The sequence below is a fragment of the Symphalangus syndactylus genome, chromosome 20 (genome assembly GCF_028878055.3).
Source record: "Symphalangus syndactylus isolate Jambi chromosome 20, NHGRI_mSymSyn1-v2.1_pri, whole genome shotgun sequence".
In the NCBI taxonomy this organism is placed as follows: domain Eukaryota; kingdom Metazoa; phylum Chordata; class Mammalia; order Primates; family Hylobatidae; genus Symphalangus; species Symphalangus syndactylus.
In genome coordinates this window covers 64,320,911-64,344,556 of record NC_072442.2, presented here as the reverse complement: position 1 = coordinate 64,344,556, position 23,646 = coordinate 64,320,911, and the positions used below count along the sequence as shown (strand labels likewise).

General features: G+C 44.5%; 1 protein-coding gene across 6 annotated transcripts in view; it reads right to left on the bottom strand.

Moving 5' to 3' along the window:
- Positions 1-23,646, bottom strand: part of ZZEF1 (zinc finger ZZ-type and EF-hand domain containing 1) — a 136,676-nt gene that overhangs the window by 11,996 nt on the left and 101,034 nt on the right. For 5 of the 6 annotated variants that reach the window (XM_055257868.2, XM_055257869.2, XM_063629624.1 and 2 more), the window contains exons 40-48: positions 17,176-17,453; positions 15,976-16,150; positions 15,275-15,407; positions 8,856-9,055; positions 6,319-6,438; positions 4,645-4,836; positions 3,195-3,295; positions 1,366-1,501; positions 901-1,260 (exon numbers count right to left, since the gene is read on the bottom strand). In XM_055257868.2, coding sequence (XP_055113843.1) covers positions 901-1,260; positions 1,366-1,501; positions 3,195-3,295; positions 4,645-4,836; positions 6,319-6,438; positions 8,856-9,055; positions 15,275-15,407; positions 15,976-16,150; positions 17,176-17,453 — 1,695 coding nt within the window. The remainder of the gene's footprint in view (positions 1-900; positions 1,261-1,365; positions 1,502-3,194; positions 3,296-4,644; positions 4,837-6,318; positions 6,439-8,855; positions 9,056-15,274; positions 15,408-15,975; positions 16,151-17,175; positions 17,454-23,646) is intronic. The other variant, XM_055257871.2, reaches the window with a different exon arrangement.

The window sequence follows — 23,646 nt, the reverse complement described above, 5'->3', positions numbered from 1 at the left end:
GACAGATAAGGTCAGGGCCTGCTAGTGGCATCAGGAAGAAGGGACAGTTTACTTCAACCCAAGACCCACCCAAACGTGCTGGCATCATCTTAGACCTAGGACGAGCCTCTGTGACTCCACCACCCAAAACCAACTCCACCAGCCACCTCTCACTTGACTAGGCTCTTGCTGTCAGTCAGGACACTGCAGTCCTTTTAGAATGATACTGCTTAGAGGTGGTCTGAAAGAACTAACTGAACCAATCATAAAGGGTCCTGGTCCTTGAAGGAGTCCCCAGCCAAGCAGGTGGATTGGCCTACGGATAAATAATGGCCACACAATGTGATCCATGCCTAGAGTGAGGTGCAGAGTTGGCAGCACTAGGTGGCAAGAACTGGGGGAGGACACGCCTACGCAAGGGCCCAGTAGAGGCAGGGTGGCTCCCTCTGTCCCTTCCAAAAGATAGATATGCTAGAGCAAGCCTGCCAGCACCTGCAGGGCTGCAAGGCCGGGAAAGGACCTTGAGGTCTGGTGGTGGTCTCAGGTGGGCAAAGCAAGGCTGAGAGGCCAAATGAACTTCCTCCAGGACTGCGTGTGTGTGTGTGTGTGTGTGTGTGAAGGTGGGTGAGGGACAGGATCAAAAAGGAGCTACCAAATGTGCCTCAAGATTTCTGCACTTGGAAACTGGGAAGATGGTGACGAAGCTTTCTGGTTCAGCTAGAATTCGCGCTCAGGACCCGAGTTCCTCACTAGCCCAATCCTTGGGAGAGGATATAGTGGCCCTACCTTTGCTGCATTCACACCTGTCAGGGAGCTGCACAGCCACACAGGTAGCCTCACTCCAGGAAGCACTCACTGGAGGAAGCCTGTGGGCAGAGGAAGAACCTGGTGGGTGAGCATAAGCTCATTCTGCATAACTACCTTCTCCCACTCATGCTTTTCTTCCAGCTGCATGAACATATCCAAAATGTAGGTCATATGGGCAGGGCCACTGAGCTCCAGGATGTCCTCGCTCACTGGCACGTGGCTAGGCCACTCGGCGAGCAGGGATGCGAGCACGTGGCGGGCGTACAGGACAGCTGTGGCCTCGTTCACTCGGAAGAGGTAGTCCCGGACAGCCCTCTTACTCTTGCAGTTCAGCTCCTTGTGCAGGAGGGCGGCGCTCTTGCTACGGCGCTGCTTGGCATAGCTCTGCTGCAGTTCGCTCTCTGTGCTGGAGATCAGCTTCTGGGTCACAGGGTTCGATTCAGCAGTGGCTTGGTCGCAGCGTACAGGCCGGGACTGCAAACCCAAGACCACCATTACAGAGGTCTAGCCTTCTTACAGTGGTGGTATGGGGAGGGGGATGGGGTGCAGACACTTTGGGTCCAAGGTCGGGTGACATACCAAGCATGGCAGGATAATCATGTCTGTATCCACAGCTTTGGCGCTCTGCTCTTCCAGCCTCAGACTCTTACTGGGCTGCCACCGCTGAGCCAGGGACCGTATCCTTTCATCTGTGGTCAGCTCATCACCATCGAACCTGAAGAAGGGCAGCATAAAGTTGAGTACCAACAGTGTAGAGAGGCCAGAGTTTTAACCTGCACTTAAACTTGTCGGCAATGTTGATCAGAGTTGTTTTTCTGTTAGTATCAATGACATTATCATATTCCGTGTTTTGCCAATTGGATTCACAGCCTTCACTTATTTATGGACACAGAATGCATGTATGCTCTGTGGCAGGGGATGCAAACTCTCCTGCAAAATCCATTCTCCTTTTCTATCTTTCCCATTTTTTAAATTAATTTAAATGTTTTATTTTCATTAAAAAAATTTTTTTAAAAAAATTTGTTTTTTAGAGACGACGTGTTGGAGCTATGTTGCCCAGACTGGCCTGGAACTCCTGGGCTCAAGTGATCCTCCTGCCTCAGCCTCCCTAGTAGCTGCGATTACAGGCTCACACCACCATGCCTGGACTCCCCTTCTCTCTTTTTTTTAAAAAAAACTTAACAGAGTTTAACTGAGCAAAGAGTGATCCCTGAATTGGGCAACTCCTGAATCAGAATGGGTTCAGAGTGACTCCACTGCTGTGGTTGGAGGTTTATGAACAGAAAAAGGAAACTGACACACAGAAAACAGAAGTGAGGTACAGAAACAGCTGGAATGGTTACAGCCTGGTGTTTGCCTTATTTGAAGGTAGTCTGAACAGTTGGACGACTTTGGCCGAAACTCGGTGGCGCTTCTCTCTCTCTAAAGCTCCTTGAGTTTTAACAAGAGCCACAGTCACCCAGCTAGAGACATGGTTAACAGCTAGATGTGCTGATGCCCCTGGGTTCTGGGCAGTACAGGTGAGTGAGGTGGTGTGCCACCTCTGGAGTCTACTGGACTAATGGCACACCCCCTTCTCCACCTCCCCCCTTTCCTCTGGGCTAGAACCGAGAGGTGGGGTGGCCGAGGGAGCCTTCACTCCACAGATGAGAACGCTGGGATTGCTGGGTCCCTCTGTGGAGCAGAGCTGTCACCCACCCCAGCCTCTGCCTACCTCTGGACTGTCATGTGAGAGAAAAACAAATTCTATCTGCCCTGATCCATTATATTTCTGGTTTCTTAGTTACAGCAGCTTAGACTGTACCCTAACTAATGCAACCCTGCTTCATCTCACAAAGGCTTTTAGGCAATATATAAGAAACTAATAAAACAGAAACATGAAATATAAAATAAAAGAAAAATTAAATGAGAATTTACAATGAGTAAGAAATCAAAATTAGGATATGGGGGATGGAGGAGACTAGATTGCAGATATGTAAAGATCTACCCAAATTAAAAAGTTGGGCCCAAAAACTAGCTCTGAACTTCCTGGCCAAGAGAAAGGGAATGTTCTTAATTTTAAAAATCTCTTGAGGAGAAAAAGTTCCTGCTCTGCGCTATCTGCTCCCTGGGATTACACATGAGAGACATCTTGGTGCCTGCCCAATTTCTGTGTCTATAAAATGAGTTTCCTCTCAGAGGCAGACTACAAACGTAAGTTTTAAAGACGAACCACAGCGCACTTCGAAGATGATCCAGGTAATGTAGCACAGGCCACCTCCCACCTCGCCTTACAAAGGACTAGCAACTGCTTCCCGGCCTGTAGGAGTGTCAATTGATCCAGAAGCCGCTGCCAGGAAGTGCATACCCTCCCGCCCTCACATGTTCTCTCCCTGGCCACACTTCAGCTGCACTGAAATGTCCCTTACCTCTTCTGAACCTCCAGGAAGAAATAATCAGTCTTTTTCATCTGCAGTTCGTATATGGCCCGGAGAATGTGCAGAGGGGCATTGAGGGCATCATGAGCCATCTGGAGGCCAGGGGAGGACGCAGACAAGAACCATTAAAAGTGCTTCAATACAGGATTGATAAACTGCACTGAAAACTGAGAAGACAATATAGCAAAAGCTTCCACAGGTTATGACTGAGGAACATTATATGGGTAGTTTAAAAAGCATATACAATTGTAAGCACTAAAACATGGACTGTAACACCTACATTACGACTGTAACTTCAAAGGAAATTATAAAACACTAAAACCCCAAAGAAATATCCTATCAACAAAATACAATGCTGATAGTAGATATTTACTCACCATATCGTATTCACAGCTAGCATCTCTATAACCGTTTTACACTCAAGTTTGACAACTAGCACATACACGGGCACTGTATTTTCTTTTGATTTTTTTGACAAAGGGTCTCACTTGGTTGCCCAGGCTGGAGTGCAGTGGTATGATCATAGCTCATACCACTGAGTACCCAAAAGCGTAGAAAGGCAAGTTTTAACCTGCACTTAAACTTGTCAGCAATGTTGATCAGTGTAGTTTTTCTGTTAGTATCAATGACATTATCATTTTCTGTATTTTGCCAACTGGATTCATAGCTTTCACTTATTCATGGATACAGAAATGCATGTATGCTCTGTGGCAGGGGATGCAAACTCTCCTGCAAAATCTGTAAACTTGAACAGAAGTGATCCTCCTGCCTCAGCCCCCTGGGTAGCCAGGAATACAGGCGCATGCCACCACACCTAGCTAGTCTTATTTTTTGTAGAGGCAGGGTCTTGCTAAGTTACCCAGGGTGGTCTTGAACTCCTGGCCTCAACTGATCCTCCTGCCTCAGCCTCCCAAAGTGCTGGGATTACAGGTGTGAGCCACTGTGCCTGGCTGGGATTTGCTTTTTCTGACATTCTATGCTACATTCTGTTTACTCTTCATTTAGTCACGACTTCTGAAGTCCAAGCCCTCATCCTTTTCATATTGTTCTGAGGAAGAATAGATTACTAGGAAAGGTAACAGTGTATTTCTGAGAAACTATGAGGAAGAAACTATCGTATAGAGTTCATGGATGAGCCTTACGGCTTTAGTAAGCCTCAAAATTCATGCAAAATTTTACATACATATTTGAATGTGTATTTTAGGGGGAGAGAGGACCTAAAGCTTTTGAGTTGATAACCCAAAATATTAAGAACTATTGCTGTGGGGCTTTTCTGTTCTTCTGGATCAATTCTGCACAACATAGACTGAGTCTTTAGGAAGTGAATTCTCAGGACAGCAGACAGAAGCATTTTCATGTTTAGGCTAAAACATGGCCCGGGCCAAAGAGAAGCCATCCCTCAGAAGCCCCTCCCAAGCCACAAGATGACTCAAGAACACACCAAGAAACAGATTCTGGTGGGCTCATCCAGGCCCTCAAGGGGGTCCAGCTTTTTCTGCTCTGGGTCGCCAGGGCTGCTGATTGGCCGTTCCACCTCTTCCTCTCGGTCCCCTCGCTCATCCAGCTCTAGGTCTCCGTGCTCAGCCAAAGCGTTGATCTCCTTTTTTGAGGAGTACAGCATGATGGATAAAATCTACACAGAAAGAAAATCCGGCTGAATGTGAGCACTTAGTGGGTGGGAAGATGGTACAGTCCTTTAATCATGAAAATATGGGCCTAACTTTTTAAGACATCAGAATTTACTTGAAGAATGTGAAATTAGAAAAGAAACACAAATGTATGTTTAATTATACTTTGTAACTGAAGAAATACTAACTGAACACTATGGAGACCTTTGTGTTTATTAACTTTCCCACAGATGGTATAAACTGCTATCATCCTTTTTAGAACTTCTTTTGGCAAAATGTAAAGAACTAGGAAAATGCTCATATGCTTTCACCTAGCAACTCATCTGTTACGAATAATGTAAAATATACAAAGTTATTTTCATAATATGCTCAGGGAAGCACTAATACCAAAAAAACTGAAAGCCACCTTCATGTATTATATGCAGCCATAAAAAATGTTATGAAAACTACATCAAAACCTAGAAAGAAGCCCACATGCCATCAATTTATTTGAATACGATGCTCATGATGCAGTCTAGATTTACACATGCACCACAAAATGCACAGAAACAAAACGAGAAGGAGAAAATACACAAAATGCTAATGGCAGCTGTGTTTGGGATGGAGTTTGGAGGTTTTTTTTTTCTTTTATAAAGTTTTCTGCAATGTGGTTCTCATAATAAAAAATTTTAATTTAAAATATTCTCTAAGAATAAAAGTTCAAATACTCCCCAAATTACCCATTAATATGTTTTAGCACATTTTCCTTAAACCTAACCAAATCCTCTCCTGGCAACTGAGAGCTGTTTCTGCAGGTTCCAGCCTCTGCTGGGCTGTGAATGGCCGCTCACTCCCTCCTGTGTGGCGGAAGCCTTTCCTGGGCCGTGAATGGCCGCTCACTCCCTCCTATGCAGCAGCAGCCTTTCCTGGGCCGTGAATGACTGCTCACTCCCTCCTGTGCGGCGGCAGCCTTTCCTGGGCCGTGAATGGCCGCTCACTCTCTCCTATGCGGCAGCAGCCTTTCCTGGGCTGAAAGCTGGCACTGGGCATAGAAAGTCCACAGGGAACCACAGTAGTTCTGCTAAGAAAACTCTAAGGTCTACGGGGAACAGTAATAAAATTACAATGATCAACTAAAATCTTACATACAAATAAAACTAAGTGAGGACAAATTTAGAGGCTGATTTTGGCTGAAAGCAACTTTAAAGGGAAATAGTAATTCAAGGGTATACTTTATTACCATGATACAATGGTTAATCATGTGTTTCCATAAAATGCTTCTCTTTCACTGTTCTTTGAACAAACATTAAATTCATTTTCCCTGACAGGGGTAGACAGGTGTCATAATCCCTATTTCCAAAAGGGAATACAGAAGCAAGGGAGTTTTCAACACTGTACTAAATGAGTGTGCACAGGGCAGAAGCAGCTGGAACTCGCTGACGCTTCTAACTCCTAGGCCAGTACATCTGCACCAGGAAAGAGGAGCAGGAGTCCCTCTCGTCTCTTACTTCCAGGTCCCGGAGGAGCCACGTTTTACTAAAGCCAGTCCCTTTGCTGCACTTTTTCACCAGCAACTTCAGCAAATCCGTCTGAAGGAAGGTAGCATGGGTCTCTTCAAAACCGTGAGCCTGCCAAGCAGAAAAGGAATGATCTGTGACTGCCTTGGAGTGAAGAAGGTACAACCTTCGCTATAACGCAGTCTGTTCATTCACTCTTTCATTCATTCATTCATTCATTCATTCATTCATTCAACACATACTTTTGAATGAAGCCTATTTTATGTCACACCCCCCTGCTCTAACTTCCAAGAGCTGTCCGGTGCTCTTTAGGCTAAAATCCAAGCCTCTGATCCTGGCTGACAAAGACCTACAAGGTCCCTGCCTGCTTCTCTGGCTGCGCCCCCGCTTTCCTGCATTATTCTAAAGCCTGGGAGGTGTTCTTTCTGCTCCTTGACAACCACGCTTGTTCCATTTTGAGGCCTGGAGCTTGCTACTCGCTCTGCGTGGAATGCTCTGTCCAGTTTTCCCAAAGCTGACTCCTTATCTATCAGTTCAAATTTTACTAGAGGCTGGGTGCGGTGGCTCACGCCTGTAATCCCAGCACTTTGGGAGGCCGAGGCGGGCGGATCACGAGGTCAGATCGAGACCATCCTGGCTAACACAGTGAAACTCCGTCTCTACTAAAAATACAAAAAATTAGCAGGGCGAGATGGCGGGCGCCTGTAGTCCCAGCTACTCGGGAGGCTGAGGCAGGAGAATGGCGTGAACCCCGGGGGGCAGAGCCTGCAGTGATCTGAGATCACGCCACTGCACTCCAGCCTGGGCGACAGCGAAACTCTGTCTCAAACAAAACAAAACAAAACAAAACAAAACAAAACAAAAATTTTACTAGAGAAAGGCTTTTTTTGACCCACAGCAGTTTTTCTTGCAGGCCCCCTGTTGTCTCTCTTGCCGGTCAGACCACAAGCTCCAGGAGAGCAGGGACCTTCTTTCTGGCTCCAACACTACATACTCAGTTCCATCTGGCCCTTGGTGCTCAGCAAATATTTGCTGAATGAAGGATTCAAAGACAGAAATGATTGCTGCCCTTAGGGAGTTTATTTTCCCTTTCCTACTACAATGTAAGCAATGGAAACAGTAGCACATTGTGATAAATGTCATGAACTAAAGCAACAGCAGGCTGGGCACCATGGCTCATGCCTGTAACCCCAGCACTTCCAGAGGCGGAGGTGGAAAGATGGCTCAAGGTCAAGAGTTCAAGACCAGCCTGGGAAACATAGCAAGACCCTGTCTCTACAAAAAAAAAAAAATTAACTGGGCACGATAGTGCATGCCTGTGGTTAGTCCCAGCTACTTGGGAGGCTGAGGCAAGAGGACCCCTTGAACCAAAGCATTTGAGGCTGCAGTGAGCCGTGATCACAGGTCTATACTCCAGCCTGGGCAACAGAGCGAGACCCTGTCTCAAACAAAGAAATGCCAGAGAAAACCCACAGACAAACCAACCAACCAACAAAAGAAACAGCAGATGAATGGTCTCAATTCTACAACTACAAACTTCCAGGGCTGGATCAGAGCTGAAATGCCACTGAGTCCAGCTCTTGTGGTGTTGAGTGCCCTCCATGACCTCCCTATCAGTGCTTCCACTGAACAGCCTTCAACTGAGCTCCTCCTTTCATGGATATCTCTGTTGGGAAGATGATCCTAAAAGTGAGCTGTCATATATTTCCTTGAAAGATCATTCCTCCCAATCACTGCCTCTCAGGTATAGGAAATTCTCGTAAGTCAGCTGCTCAACTCCATGCCAAATATTGCCCAACTTTTTTTTTTTTTTTTTTGAGATGGAGTCTCGCTCTGTCACCCAGGCTGGAGTGCAATGGCATGATCTAGGCTCACAACAACCTCTGCCTCCCGGGTTCAAGTGATTCTCATGCCTCAGCCTCCCAAGTAGCTGGGATTACAGGCGCATACCACCACATCTGGCTAATTTTTTGTATTTTTAGTAGAGATAGAATTTTGCCACATTGCCCAGGCTGGTCTTAAACTCCTGAGCTCAGGCAATCCGCCTGCCTTGGCCTCCCAAAGTGCCAGGATTACTGCTGTGGGCCATCGCGCCCGGCCATCGCCCAGCTTTTCAACTTGTCTACCTCCTTCCACTCCAATTGTCAAACCTGTTGCTCATCCCCTGGGATGCTAGCTCCCTCTAATCTTCCCTTCATCGTCTATGATGAAGCACAGGAGGTGTCATTTAGAGAGGAAAGTGAGAAACTTTTCAGTTAATTTTTCTTCTCATCTGACAAAGTTGTGTTCCCATGAAGTAGTAGTATCAGATTCCTTGAAACAATGGAAAGACAGAGAAGCCAACTATCAGGAAAACTGTATTTCCTCTTTGAAGTTATCTGTGTGCAAAGCCCACGCGTTTCTAAAAATAATCAAGATCCTATGGTTTACCATCCATCAAAATCAGATGGCATTTCCTCCTAGTTAATCCCCACGCAGATGTCAAATTATAGCCAGGTCCACTGCCAACTGGAGAAGCTCACCATTACCTTTAGTGTTTTATACAATCCTTTGAGGGCCAGGGACAGGACCCAAGTTGCTTCCACTGCCTCGGGACAATGGCTGTCCATGCTGCTTTGCAGAAGGTGACTGGCGATAAAGGCAAAGTGCTGGGAGTATTGGCTCAGCTGGGCCTGAGAGTCACCACATTCTTGTCCTCCTCCCTTCTGGACCAGCTGGTAGTCCTTCACTGAAGGGTGACATCAGGCAGAAAAAGAAAGGCACAAAAAGTACAGTTTATGCTTCCAGCAGCTATTTCTTCCATAGTAACATGCCTTACTAAAGTAGGGACTGCAGAAACACAAATCTCCCGGGCTCAGTCTTAGCCAATAAAGCCAGCTTGCAGGTAAACACAAAAATAATAATGGCTACCTATCCATCAAGCAACTGAGTGGGACAATTTGCGTTCTTACTATTGTGCATAAGCAGGCCATCTCCACAGGTGTTAACAAAAGTTCTTAAAGATAGCATATATGAGGCCGGGCGTGGTGGCTCATGCCTGTAATCCTAGCACTTTGGGAGGCCAAGGTGGGTGTATCACTTGAGGTCAGGAGTTCAAGACTAGCTTGGTCCACATGGCAAAACCCTGTCTAAAAATAGAAAAATTAGCTAGGTGTGGTGGCACATGCTTGTGATCCCAGCTACTCAGGAGGCTGAGGCAGGAGAATCACTTGAACCCGGGAGGTGGAGGTTGTGGTGAGCCAAGATCGTGCCATTGCATTCCAGCCTGGGCGACAGAGCCAGACTCCGTCTCAAAAAAAAAAAAAATAGTACACATGAGATTTCCATTTCCAAACAAGACAGAACAAGAGAGACTGGATTTACTCTCCCACCTTAAACGACCAGAACACTGAAAAAACATGAAACAATAGCTTGCAGATATTGGGCAAAAGGTAGTATATAGGACTATGATCCCTGAGAGAAGGGATATAAACTAGATCAGCCCTCCAATAGCACCAGCTATCTGCAGACGATTTCCAAGCTGCAAAGTGGGAAGCAAACATCCAGGCAGAATCCAGCAGTCTCAATGAATTAAAGAAACAGAGATCAGAGTTCAGGGAGGTCAAGACAGCTAGAATGTACAGGGCAGAATATTAGAGCAGGGAGATGCGGAGAGAGAGGGGTGGGTTGGGGAGAGCTCTCCAGAGATCCAGAGTCACTCACGAGTCTGTGGCTGCATGCTGACCTGCACATTTCTGTGAAAGTAAACTACCTGGGGCAGGAGAAAGAGCTACAGTAGACAGAACAATTCCTGGAGCTCACAGAGAGCTGGGAATATTTTGTCTTTCCAACAGTGAGAGTGGAAGTGTCCTGGTGGAGATGGGGGGGGGAGGGGGGCAGAAAAAATATTTGAATACATAATGGTCAAAAATTTTCCAAATTTGATGAAAACTGTAAATCTAAGGAACGCAATAAGCACCTAAGCAGAAGAAACATAAAGAAAATCATGTCAAGGCACATGCATAATTGAATTGCTAAAAATACAGCCAGAGGAAAAAGAGACATTACAAAAATGCAGCAAAAGAAGAATGACAGCAGACTTCATCCCAGAATCTACACAAGCCAGAAGACAACAGACCAACATCTTCTTTTTTTTTGAGACGGAGTTTTTGCTCTTGTCACCCAGGCTGGAGTCCAATGAAGTGATCTTGGCTGACTGCAACCGACACCTCCCAGGTTCAAGTGATTCTCCTGCCTTGGCCTCCCAACTAGCTGGGATTACAGGTGTTCACCACCACGCCCAGATATTTTTGTATTTTTAGCAGAGACGGGGTTTTACCATGCTGGCCAGGCTGGTCTCAAACTCCTGACCTCAGGTTATCCACCTGCCTTGGCCTCCCAAAGTGCTGGGATTACAGGCGTGAGTCACTGTGCCCGGCTTTTTTTTTTTTTTTTTTTTTTTTTTTTTTTTTTTTAAGAGACAGGCTCTTGCTCTATCACCTAGGCTAGAGTGCAGTAGCATGATCATAGCTCACTGCAGCCTTGATCTCCTGGGCTCAAGTGATCCTCCTGCCTCTGCATCCAAAGCAGCTTGGATTACAGGTGTGTGTCACCACACCTGGCTTTCTAAAAAATTATTTTTAGTAGAGATGGGGTCTAGCTATGCTGCCCAGGCTGGCCCCAAACTCCTGGTCTCATCATCATTTATTTATTTATTTTTGTAGAGAGAGAATTTTGCTATGTTGCCCAGGTTGATCTCAAACTCCTATCCTCCAGTCATCTTCCCACCTCACTCAGCCTCTCAGAGTGCTGGGTTATTTTGTTTTTCTTAACGATTTCATTTTATTTCCACTATTGGCTCTTTATCTTTTTGGGTTTTGTTGTGGTTGCTCTAGGGTTTACAGTAGTGTACCTTCAAATAATTTCTTAAATGTTGTTCTAGGGTTTACACTGAACGCCTTTAACTTATCATAGTCTACCTTCAGATAATATTATACCATTTCACATATAGTGTCAGAACATTACAACATTTTCCACTCCATTCTTTGTGCTGTTACACATTTTACTTCTATATGACATAAATCTCACAATACATTTTTTTGCTTCAAAAAGTGAGATACTGGCCAGGCATGGTGGTTCACACCTGTAATCCCAGCAATTTGGGAGGCCAAGGCAGGCGGATCATCTGAGTCAGAAGTTCAAGACCAGCCTGGCCAATATGGCGAAACCCTATCTCTACTAAAAATACAAAAATTAGCTGGACGTAGTGGCAGGTGCCTGTAATCCCAGCTCCTTGGGAGGCTGAGGCAGGAGAATCGCTTGAACCCGGGAGGTGGAGGTTGCAGTGAGGCGAGATCATACCACTGTACTCCAGCCTGGGTGATGGAGTAAGACTCTGTCTCCAAAAAAAAAAAAAAAAAAAAATTCCTAAATTCAACCATCTTGATAACTGCAATAAATGTAAATGGTCTAAACACATCAATTAAAAGACAGGGATTATCAGATTGGATTTTTTTAAAAAAGACAAGAAGTCCACTTTAAATGTAAAGACACAGGCAGGTTAAAGTGAAAAGATGTGAAACCCATGGTTATGAAGGGCCAAGAGTATTTTTGATTTGAGGTTGGCTGAGCCTCTGGATGCAAAACCCACAGATATGAACAGCCAACTATAAGCGACTCATCCACGAATTTTGCTATCTGTGGGGAGTCCTGGAACCAATCCTCTGAGGATACTAAAGGATGACTATTCTATGCAAATGCTATTTTTAAAAACGCAAGAGAGGCTATATAAATATTAGATTTCAGAATGAGGAATAGCATTAGGGATAAAAAAGGGACATTTCATAAGAAAAAGAGAAACATACAATTACAGTTAGAAACTTCTATAGTCGTCTCTCAGGAATTGTTAGAACACATAGATAAAACATCAGTAAGGGCACAGAAGACTTGAATAACATTATCCATTGACTTGACCTAATTAACATCTATAGGATACTCCACCAGCAACATAATACACATGCATTCTCTTCACGTGTACATGGAAACAGACCTAATTTTGGAAAATAAAACAAACTGTAACAATATTCATAATAGGACTGAACTAATTAAAAATATGCTCTCTGACCACAAGGGAATTAAACCTGAAATCAACAACCAAATGATAACTGGATATCCCCCAAATATTAAGAAACTAAATATCAAACTTTTAAATAATCCACAGAGCAAAGAAAAAAAAATCACAAGATAAATTAGAAAATATATTGTGACCTAAATGAAAACGATATTCCCCTATATCATAAAAAAAATTGTGAGATGTTCCTACTGAATCCAAGGGACACCGAAAAAGAAAAAAAATAGTGGATGTGGCTAAAGTCATACTTAAAAGGAAATGTACAACATTAAAATTCTTCTATTGCCAAGGAAGAAAGGTCTCAAATCAGTGATGACTCCTACCTTAAGAAACCTGTAATCCCAGCACTTTGGGAGGCGGGTGGGATCACTGAGGTCAGGAGTTCGAGACCAGCCTGACCAACATGGTAAACCCTGTGTCTACTAAAAATACAAAAATTAGCCAGGCATGGTGGCATGTGCCTGTAATCTCAGCTACTCAGGAGGCTAAGGCAGGAGAATCACTTGAACCCAGGAGGCGAAGGTTGCAGTGAGCTGAGATCATGCCACTGCACTCTAGCCTGGGCAACAAGAGCGAAACTCCATCTCAAAAAAAAAGAAAAAAAAAAAAAGAAAGAAACCAGAAAAGCAGCCAGGTATGGGTAACTCATGCCTGCTATCCCAGCACTTTGGGAGGCTAAGGCAGGAGGATCACTTGAGCCCAGCAGTTTGAGATCAGCCTGGGCAACATGGTGACATCCTATTAAAAAAAAAGAAAGAAAGAAACTGGAAAAGCAGTAACAACACATTAAACACAAAGCCAGAAGAAATAAGGAAATTTATCTGGGCAGTAATCAAAGAAACTGCAAACAGAAATAAAAGAAAATTGAATGAAACCAAAGTTGGTCCTTTGAAAAGATCAAAAAACTTGATAAATCTCTGGCTAGACTATCTAGGAAACAAAAAGAGAAGACATAAATTGCCACAATCAGAAAATAAGAGAAGACGGCTAATATCCCAATATGCCAGGCTGAGAGAAATTAAAGAAACCTAAATTTATTCTCTAAATAAACTGAACGATGTACCATGCACTCAATATAGACAGTCCCTGACTTACAATGGTTCAACGTAATGATTTTTCAACATTTATAATGGGTTTATCAGGACATAACCCCATTATAAACTAAGGAACATCTGTCTGGTTAAGATATCATCCCGAATGAATCTACAGATTCAATGCAATGCCACTCAAAATCCCAGAAGGCCATATACTTTTTTGAGACAGGGTCCTGCTCTGTTGCCCAGGCTATAGTGGAGATCATGGCTCACTGCAGGTGATCCTCCCATATCAGCCTCCCAAGTAGCTGGGACTACAGCATGCCACCACACCTGGCTACTTATTTTATTTTATGTAGTGATGGCGGTCTCTACAAAGTGCTGGGATTTCAGGTGTGAGCCACTGCACCTGGCTCCTGCAGGCTCTTTTATAGAAACTGATAGAAACTCTTTTATAGAAGCTGATTCTAAAATTTACACAGAAAGGCAAAGAAACTAGAAGAGTCAAAACAATTCTGAAAAAGAGCAAAGCTGAAAGACCTGATTTCAAGATTTTATACAAATTTAAAATAGTCTGGCCAGATGCGGTTGCTCATGCCTGTAATCCCAGCACTATGGGAGGCCGAGGCAGGTGGATCGCTTGAGGTTGGGAGTTTGAGACCAGCCCAGCCAACATGGTGAAACCCCATCTCTACTAAAAATACAAACGTTAGGCTAGGCGCAGTGGCTCATGCGTATAATCCCAGCACTTTGGAAGGCCGAGGCAGGCAGATCACCTGAGGTCAGGAGTTTGAGACCAGCCTGGCCAATAGGGTGAAATCTCATCTCTACTAAAAATACAAAAAATTAGCCAAGCGTGGTGGTACGTGCCTATAATCCCAACTACTTGGAAGGCTGAGGCAAGAGAATTGCTGGAACCCCGGAGGCGGAGGTTGCAGTGAGCCGAGATCGTGTCACCGCACTCCAGCCTGGGCAACAGAGTGAGACTTGGTCTCAAAATAAATAAATAAATAAATAAATAAATAAATAAATAAATTTACAACAGTAAAAAAAGTATAATACTAAAGTAAGGACATACAGATTAATGAAACATAATAGAATCCATAAATAGACAGATACATGTGTGTCAATTTTCAACAAGATTCCAAGATAATTCGATGGAGAAAGGATGGCTTGTTCAACAAATGGTCCTGGATCAACTGGATGTTCATATGCAAAAGAAAACATCTTAGACATTTACATACAGGAAAACAGCACAGACACTGCCTAATGCTGACGCTTAGTAAAAATGCAGACTGCTTCACGAGCAGAACTGGGAATGTAATGGGTAGATACTCCAGATTGCCTGGGGCTTGGCAAACTAAGTCAAAAGGGCATTTGTGATGTAATACTTTCAATGTTATACTTATAAAACAAAATGGAAAGTTACATGAATGCTAATACAATTATTTTAAGTGCAGCCACCTGACTCCATGTAGTCACCTGACTCCATAATGTTTAAATTACCCACAGAAAGCAAATGATATCAGCAAATGGAGAAATTCCATGTTTAGAACCTATATATCTAGCCAACCAAAAAACAGAGCCATATACACAAAAAGACAGCATGGAAAGGGCCTTTGAAATTCTCCCAATTCAACACATCATTTCAGAGATAAGGAAAAAGCAGCTTGGGGAGCTATAACTTGCTCTTAAAAAAAAATCACACGCAGGCCAAGAGCCAAGGTAATTTCATTGATTTTAGGGTATGCAGGGATTAGGCATTTTTCTTCCATTCTTAGAAAAAAATAATTACGCATGGTACCTGTTTTCCTCTTCCGAGTTTTGACATCAACAATCACAGCCCTGTTCTTCTCAGTAAAGTGCTTCAAGATGATCACATTATGGGGTTCATTGGCATTATCCATATACACGCAGCGGGTTCCCACACAGAGGACCTAGAACATGGTAGACAGAGACAGAAAGGCAACTCAAACATGGAGACAAGAAAGAATTCTTAGGCATAAGCCCAGCCCCCTTTGATTGTGCCTCTGATTTCAACAAGCATACAAGGATAGGGATCTTCCCATCTCTAAGTCCAAAGAGTCTGGCCCAGGCTGGCACAGAATTGGTTTAAGTCCTTGCTGGATGAGGCCATGTTTTTACAGCCCCATTTGTCCTAATCAGTTGAGGGACATGAAGATTAGAAATAAGGTCAAGATGAATGCCAAAATGAAAGACAATTTTCTTTGAGTTCTTTGTAATTTGATATATTACAGTTACCTATTATTCAAAGCCAACTACTGGCTAATAAATGAGTCAAATGTTTAACTGTTAAAAATGCAAGTTGAATAAACCATCCATAATCTTGACAATACTTCAATACTGTGAAAGCAAGGTGTATAGGCAAAGGAAAAAGCTTCCAAAGAGATCTATGCCTATATATCCAGAAGCCACAGAGGCTTTGGTGTGTATAGTGAAGACTGGAAGGGGTGACCAGGCCCTCAGGCCTTCAGAGTGTGGTACCTGGGGGAAGCCAACCAGCACGAGCAGGGTGAAGATGTTGGTGTGCTTCAGCTGGAATGGCAGCTGCTTGATGCAGTGGTCTGTGAAGGTGGCAATGACATCACGCCACAGTGGGGCACTGTTCAGTGACCGCAGGATCTCTGCCATGGAGCATGCCCAGTCCAAGCCCACCCGGCTGGAAGGCAAGAGGCTCCATTAGGGGCAGTACACAGGGCTCCAAACTCAACTCATCAGAGCTCACTACACTCCAAAGCAGACCCAGAGGCCTTCAAAGAGCCATTCAGTAACTAGCTTAAAAACTACCAGAATGACGCTTTTCGTATAATGGTGAGCAGAAAAGCAAACAAAATCGACTTGTTACTTATATACTCACCCTACAGTTATGTTTCCAAAAATCTCTATAAAAGTCACCTATGTGTGTGCAAATGCACACTCATATTCAAACACAGAAGAAAAACTTAGAAGAAAATGTAGTGAGATAGCACCAGATGTATTAAAATGGTACAAGTCAGGGTGACTTTTTTCCTTCTTTTATTATTATTATTTTTTTGAGATGGAGTCTTGCTCTGTCGCCCAGGCTGGAGTGTAATGGCATGATCTCCGCTGACTGTAACCTCCGCCTCCTGAGTTCAAGCAATTCTCCTGCCTCAGCTTCTGGAGTAGCTGGGATTACAGGCACAGGCCACCATGCCCGACTAATTTTCTTTGTATTTTTAGTAGAGACAGGGTTTCACTACGTTGGCCAGGCTGGTCTCGAACTCCTGACCTTGTGATCCACCTGCCTCAGCCTCCCAAAGTGCTGGGATTACTGATGTAAGCCACCGTGCCCAGCTTATTCCTTCATTTCTGTTTTCCAAATTTGGTGTTGTGGTTATGTTACTTTTATAATGAAAATAGATTTATTTGCTTCAACCTCAAGGCCCACATTTACTGCTCGTAAAAAAACAGAATATGCCTCATTAGAGAGTTGAATCAGCAGCCAGTGTCGAGACTGCTCAGCTGTTTTAATGTTGGTGTTAAGTAGTTTTAATGTGGGTTGACAGCATTGCTCATGAACCTAATTCTATTTCCACAAAACTCTCTCAGACAACAGAACTGTAGCACACTGAAATTAATCAACAGCCAGACCTTCAACTTAAACAAATAAACACCAAGGTGGGATAGAGGGCAGGTGGTTAGAGGAGCGAGGACCAAGGCTACCTGTCCAGACACACAGCTCCCAGGCTAAAGAGCAGGTGGGTGGTTTTCCAGCCATCTGGCACAATGGAACTGTCCCCTGCAGCAAACAGGTTGTGTTTGGCTGAGAGGACTTTGATCACTGCGGCATCTACCTCTGCTGGCAAAAGACGGATAATCAACTGGCCGAGAAGACCCAGGGTGAGATGGTAGGTTTCATTCAGGTGGCCTGCGTTTGAGATGACAACCTGAAACATGAGTGGAAGGACATGCTCCAGGTCTATCAGGGGAACTGTGGGGCCCTGCCAAGAGAGGGAGAGAAATCTGTTCAGTACAAAACCCACATAACCAAACCTGCTAAATATTATACCTCCCTCCTACCTTATTTACAACTGGCCTAGTGCTAACGGAATCATGCTATGGCTTTCATAAATGCCATAAGTATAATCACTTACAAAATAAACATCCTCAGGTCTCATCTTACAATCCTACTTCTAATATTTCTTTTTTTTTTTTGAGACGGAGTCCTGCTCTGTCGCCCAGGCTGGAGTGCAGTGGCGGAGTCTCGGCTCACTGCAAGCTCCGCCTCCCGGGTTCACGCCATTCTCCTGCCTCAGCCTCTCCCAGTAGCTGGGACTACAGGCGCCCGCCACCACGCCCGGCTAATTTTTTGTATTTTTAGTAGAGACGGGGTTTCACCGTGGTCTTGATCTCCTGACCTCGTGATCCGCCCGCCTCGGCCTCCCAAAGTGCTGGGATTACAAGCGTGAGCCACCGCGCCCGGCCCTAATATTTCTTTACCCTGAAAAAGAAACTTAAAATGCTTGGTTTCCTCCTCACCTTTCAAAATGTCCACTGTAAAATAATTTAAATAATTCAGAAACACGCAAAGGTTAAAGCTCCCCTAAATCCCCTCCCCGCAACCATGGCCAGGAGATAACAACTGTTAAGTTTGATGAATAGTCTTTCAACCTTTTTCTATGCATATTTACACATGATATATGTAAAATAGGCCGGGCGTAGTGACTCACACCTGTAATCCCAGCACTTTGGGAGGCCAAGGCAGGAGAGTCACTTGAGCCCAGGAGTTCAAGACGAGCCTGGGCAACGTAGTGAGACCATGTATCTACAAAAAATACAAAAAATTAGCCAGGCATGGTGGTACACGCCTGTAGTCCCAGCTACTTGGGAGGCTGAGGTGAAAGGATTGCTTGAGCCCAGGAGGTGGAGGCTGCAGTGAGCCATGGTCATGCCCACTGCACTCCTGCCTGGGCGACAGAGCGAGACTCCGTCTCAAAAAACAAACAACATGCGTGTGTGTGTGTATATATATATATGTAAATGTAAAATAAATTTAAAATTTTAAATAGTTGTTTTTCTTTCTTTAAATAGTGTCTTGCAACTTATTAATACTTTGTTTCCAGTTCTTCGTTATTATAAAAACCATTCAGCTAAACAGCCTGGTACAAACATTTCTATACTTATACCAGTTGTTATTTTCCACAGGAAAAAAATGCGCAAAATTGAAGAAAGCTTTTACAATGTCTGAGCTGTTATCCTCAGTGTGATTCAAGAGGGCACTATATCCATAGTATGAAAACAAAGCAATCAAAGAACAAAGAGTTCCTGGAAATAAAAAGTGATTCTCAAGAAGGCATCTTTCTGACACGGCAGCCTGGTAGGGGTGTCACAGTCCAAGAAGAACTCAGAAGGCATCTAGGCAGGGGGTTGGTCTGGTGGAGGCCACACGGTGTCAGAACCCAAGCAGGGTATGCAATTTCCATGAAGAAGGCCTGGCAGGGGAGTCAGCACAGGTGGGTGAGGAAGTCACCCAAGCCCAGGAATGCCCAGGCCTCTGGAGTTGGAGCTTGGGCTCCGAGTGGGGTGAGGAGGGCAAAAACGCAGAAGGGCAGCCTGATGTGAGTGTCTGAACCTAAGTAGAGAGGTGAGGGCATCTGCGTGGGGAGTTCAGCCTCACACAGGGGCTCAGAGTCCAAACAGCATAAGGAGAGTGTTGCCACTGAGTAGCAGCCTGTTGTGGGTGAGGGTGGTCTCACTGCAAGCGGGCAACCTGGATTAGAGAGACAGACCCAAGTGTGGTGGGGAGGTATCCATGTCAAGAGTCCACTGCAATCCCAGCACTTTGGGAGGCTGAGGCAGGTGGATCACCTGAGGTCAGGAGTTCGAGGCCAGCCTGGCCAACATGGTGAAACCCTGTCTCTACTAAAAATATAAAAATTAGCCAGGTGTAATGGTGGGCGCCTGTAATTCCAGCTACTCAGGAGGCTGAGGCAGGAGAATCGCTTGAACCCAGGAGGCAGAGGTTGCAGCGAGCCGAGATTGCACCATTGCGCTATAGCCTGGGTGATGGAGCGAGACTCTCTCTCAAAAAAAAAAAAAAAAAGAGTTGAAACAAGGAGAGGAGGATACCTCAAAAGAAGAATAGCAGCAGAGATGGGAGACTGATCCAGTAGGTAATTATATGAAGGATGATGGGATCCAGGATTCTCACTGTTAAAGACTGGATTCTTTAAATTAGGGTTTCTCAACCTCAGTGCTACTGAAATTTAGGTCTGATAATTCTCATGTGTGTGGGGGGTGAGTGGCACCTGTGCATTTAAAAATGTTTTAGCAGCATCCCTATAGTCGAGACTCCACCAGAATTCCAGGAGCATTCCCTGAGTTGTGACAGTCAAAAATGTCTCCAGGCATTGTCAAATAGCCAAACTGGATATCTTCAGTTTGAGAATCACTGCTCTAAGGCCGGGCGTGGTGGCTCACGCCTGTAATCCCAGCACTTTGGGGGGCCGAGGTGGGTGGATCACCTGAGGTTAGGAGTTCAAGACCAGCCTGGCCAACATGGTGAAACCTCATCTCTACTAAAAATACAAAAATTAGCCGGGCGTGGTGGCACATGCCTGTAATCCTAGCTACTAGGAAGGCTGAGGCACAAGAATCACTTGAACCCGAGAGGCAGAGGTTGCAGTGAGCAGAGATCGTACCACTGCACACCAGCCTGGGAGACAAGAGTGAAACTCCGTCTTCAAAAAAAAAAGAGAATCACTGCTCTAAATAAATATAAAGAGTACACATACACACACACACACACTCTCTCTCTCTCTTCCCCCGCACCCCACACCCCCGCACTGGGAAGACTTGGGAGCAGTGACACCCTGTTAGCAATGAACCCATGTAGTGCTCAAGCCATTTCTAAATACTACCCTCTACCAAAAGGAATGAAGTCACCTTAGAGAAATGGCTGATTCTAGGGCTAGCGGAGGGAGAACTTAAGAAGTGCCTGAAATGATGGGGATATGTCAAAAGGACACAGAAGTCAGCCTGAATGGGTTCCCACTGGTCAAAATAAGTAATTAGAATAATGGAGTAAAACAGGAAACCGTGAACCCATACTGATATAACTAAATAAATTGCTTGATGAGAAACAGGGTATTTACAAAGTTTCAAAGACTCTCCCCACTAAATATTTACTAATAACAAAAGGGGAAACATTATGGTAGAAAAGGCTAACGGACGCCACTTAATCCAGTGATCAAAGTAAACATGATCAGTAACGAAATACATCAAAACTGTGTTCCACCTGACAGGCTGCAATGAGAATGCAGCATCTCATCTGTGATTTTCCTGCCCAAGAGGCAAAGCCTGAATCTAATTATGAGGAGATATCTGATAACTCCAACCCCAAAGAGGAGGACATTCCACACAATAGGTGGCCTGTGATCTTCAAAAGCGTCATGATCATGAAACAAAAGACTGATAACTGTTAAAGACTAGAGGTGATTAAAAGACATGACAACAAACTGCTACATGTTCATTCTTTTTTTTTTTTTTTTTTTTTTTAAGAGACAGAGTCTCACCTGTTGCCCAAACTAGAATGCAGAGGTGCAACCTTGGCTCCCTATGACCTCAACCTCCTGGGCTCGAGTGATCCTCCTGCCTCAGCCTCCCAAGTAGCTGAGACTATAGGTGTGTGCCACCATGCCTGGTTAATTTATAAATGTGTGCCACCATGCCTGGTTAATTTATAAATGTGTGCCACCATGCCTGGTTAATTTATAGGTGTGTGCCACCATGCCTGGTTAATTTATAGGTGTGTGCCACCATGCCTGGTTAATTTATAGGCGTGTGCCACCATGCCTGGTTAATTTTTCTATTTTTTGTAGATAGAGTCTTGCTATGTTTCCCAGGCTGGTCTCAAACCCCTGGGTTCAAGCAACCCTCCTGCATGGTCTCCCAAAGTGCTGGGATTACAGATTCAAGGCACTGTGCCTGGACTATACATTAATTCTGATCCTCCTGCCATAAAAGACACTTTTGGAGCAACTGGTGAAACTTGAATAGGGAGTAAGCATCAGATGGTAGCAATGTACTGATGTTAATTTCTCTGACTTTGATGACTGCTGTCTGGTTACACAGGAGAATCTCCTTGTTTGTAGAAAACACACACTAACATATTTAGAAGTAATATGGCATGAACTTGGCAACTTTCAGGCACAAAATTATCTATATAGTACTTTTAACTTTTACATAAATTTGTAATTATTTCTAAATTCGAGAGGATATGGAATAAATAAAACTTTCATATGCTGCCGTGGGAGTGTGAACCGGTACACACATTGCAGAAACTGTTTGGCAGGGAGTGTGAAGTGGTACAAACATGGCAGAAACTGTTTGGCAGGCCAAGTTTGGCCTGCATTCAGATGCTCATGAAAAACCAGACAGGTGTGTTCATAGTACCGTCTGGAGTAATTTCCAGTTTGGAAACACTCAACAATAGTAAAGCGAACTTTAAAATTATGGCATATTCATATAATGGAATTCTGGATAACAGTGAAAATGAATAAAGGAAACTAATCACAATAACACGGATGCGTCTCACAAACATAAGGTTGAGCAGAAGAAGCCAGACACAGGCCGGGCACAGCGGCTCACGCCTGTCATCCCAGCACTTTGGGAGGCCCAGGTGGGTGGATCACTGGAGGCCAGGAGTTCAAGACCAGCCTGACCAACATGGTGAAACCCCGTTTCTACTAAAAATATAAAAATTAGCTAGGTGTGGTGGCACATGCCTGTAGTCCCAGCTACTTGGGAGGCTGAGGCATGAGAAATCACTTGAACCCGGGAGGCGGAGGCTGCAGTGAGCCGAGATTGCTCCACTGCACTCCAGCCTGGGCAACAGAGCAAGACTCTGTCTCAAAACAAAACAAAACAAAACAAAAAAAAACACACACACACACAAACAAACACCACCACCAGGCAAGAGGAATGCAGCGACTTACTCCAGCTATACGAAGTTTCAAAACAAGCAAAACTAACCTATGGTGACAGAGGTCTTTTTATTACTGGGTTGTAAGAGTTCTTTATGTATTCCTTATAGGACTCTATCTAGGCACTTTTTACACTAAAATAAAACTAATAACTTGCCCTCCAAAGTGCCTGCTTAAAAAAAAGATTATTAGGGGAACATAACCTCAGTGGTGATTTTTAAAAGTCAACTTAATGAAATCACTCAGAAGAAGAGATAAACTTGAAAAATACGACCAAACTGAAGAAAAGATGGAGGGCAGATTTAAGGTGTCCATCCTGGCCAGGCGCAGTGGCTCACGCCTGTCATCCCAGCACTTTGGGAGGCTGAGGTGGGCAGACTGCTTGAGCTCGGCAGTTCTAGACCAGCCTGGCCAACATAGTGAAACCCCATCTCTACTAAAAAAACACAAAAATCAGTTGGGCGAGGTGGCATGCACCTGTAATCCCAGCTAGTCGGGGGGCTGAGACACAAGAATCGCTTGAACCCAGGAGGTGGAGGTTGTAGTGAGCTGAAATTGCACCACTGAACTCCAGCCTTGGGGACAGAGTGAGACTCCATCTCAAACAAACAAACAAACAAAAAATCCACCCTGCATCCAGGAGATGCAAATGGGGCAGATACGGAAGCAAAGCCAAACAATGGCAGAAAGACATTTCCTTAGCTGAAGTAAAAATGGAGTTTTTAATCAGAAAAGCAAATGATGCTGGGAAGGAACACAGAAAGAGAACATTTTTTTTTTTTTTTTTTTTTTGAGACGGAGCCTTGCTCTGTTGCCCAGGCTGGAGTGCAGTGGCACAATCTCAGCTCGCTGTAAGCTCCGCCTCCTGGGTTCATGCCATTCTCCTGCCTCAGCCTCCCGAGTAGCTGGGACTACAGGCGCCCGCCACCACGCCCAGCTAATTTTTTTGTATTTTCAGTAGAGACGGGGTTTCACCGTGTTAGCCAGGATGGTCTTGATCTCCTGACCTCGTGATCTGCCCGCCTTGGCCACCCAAAGTGCTGGGATTACAGACGTGAGCCACCCGGCCGAGAACATCTTTTTAAAAATTATTTTACAAAACCCTTCTCACAGAGATAATATCTATTTTGTCACAGTCTAATGAAACGTCTGAATTCCAAGGGTTAAAAAAAGAAAATATTTAGACAAAAAAAGTCAGTTGATATCACGT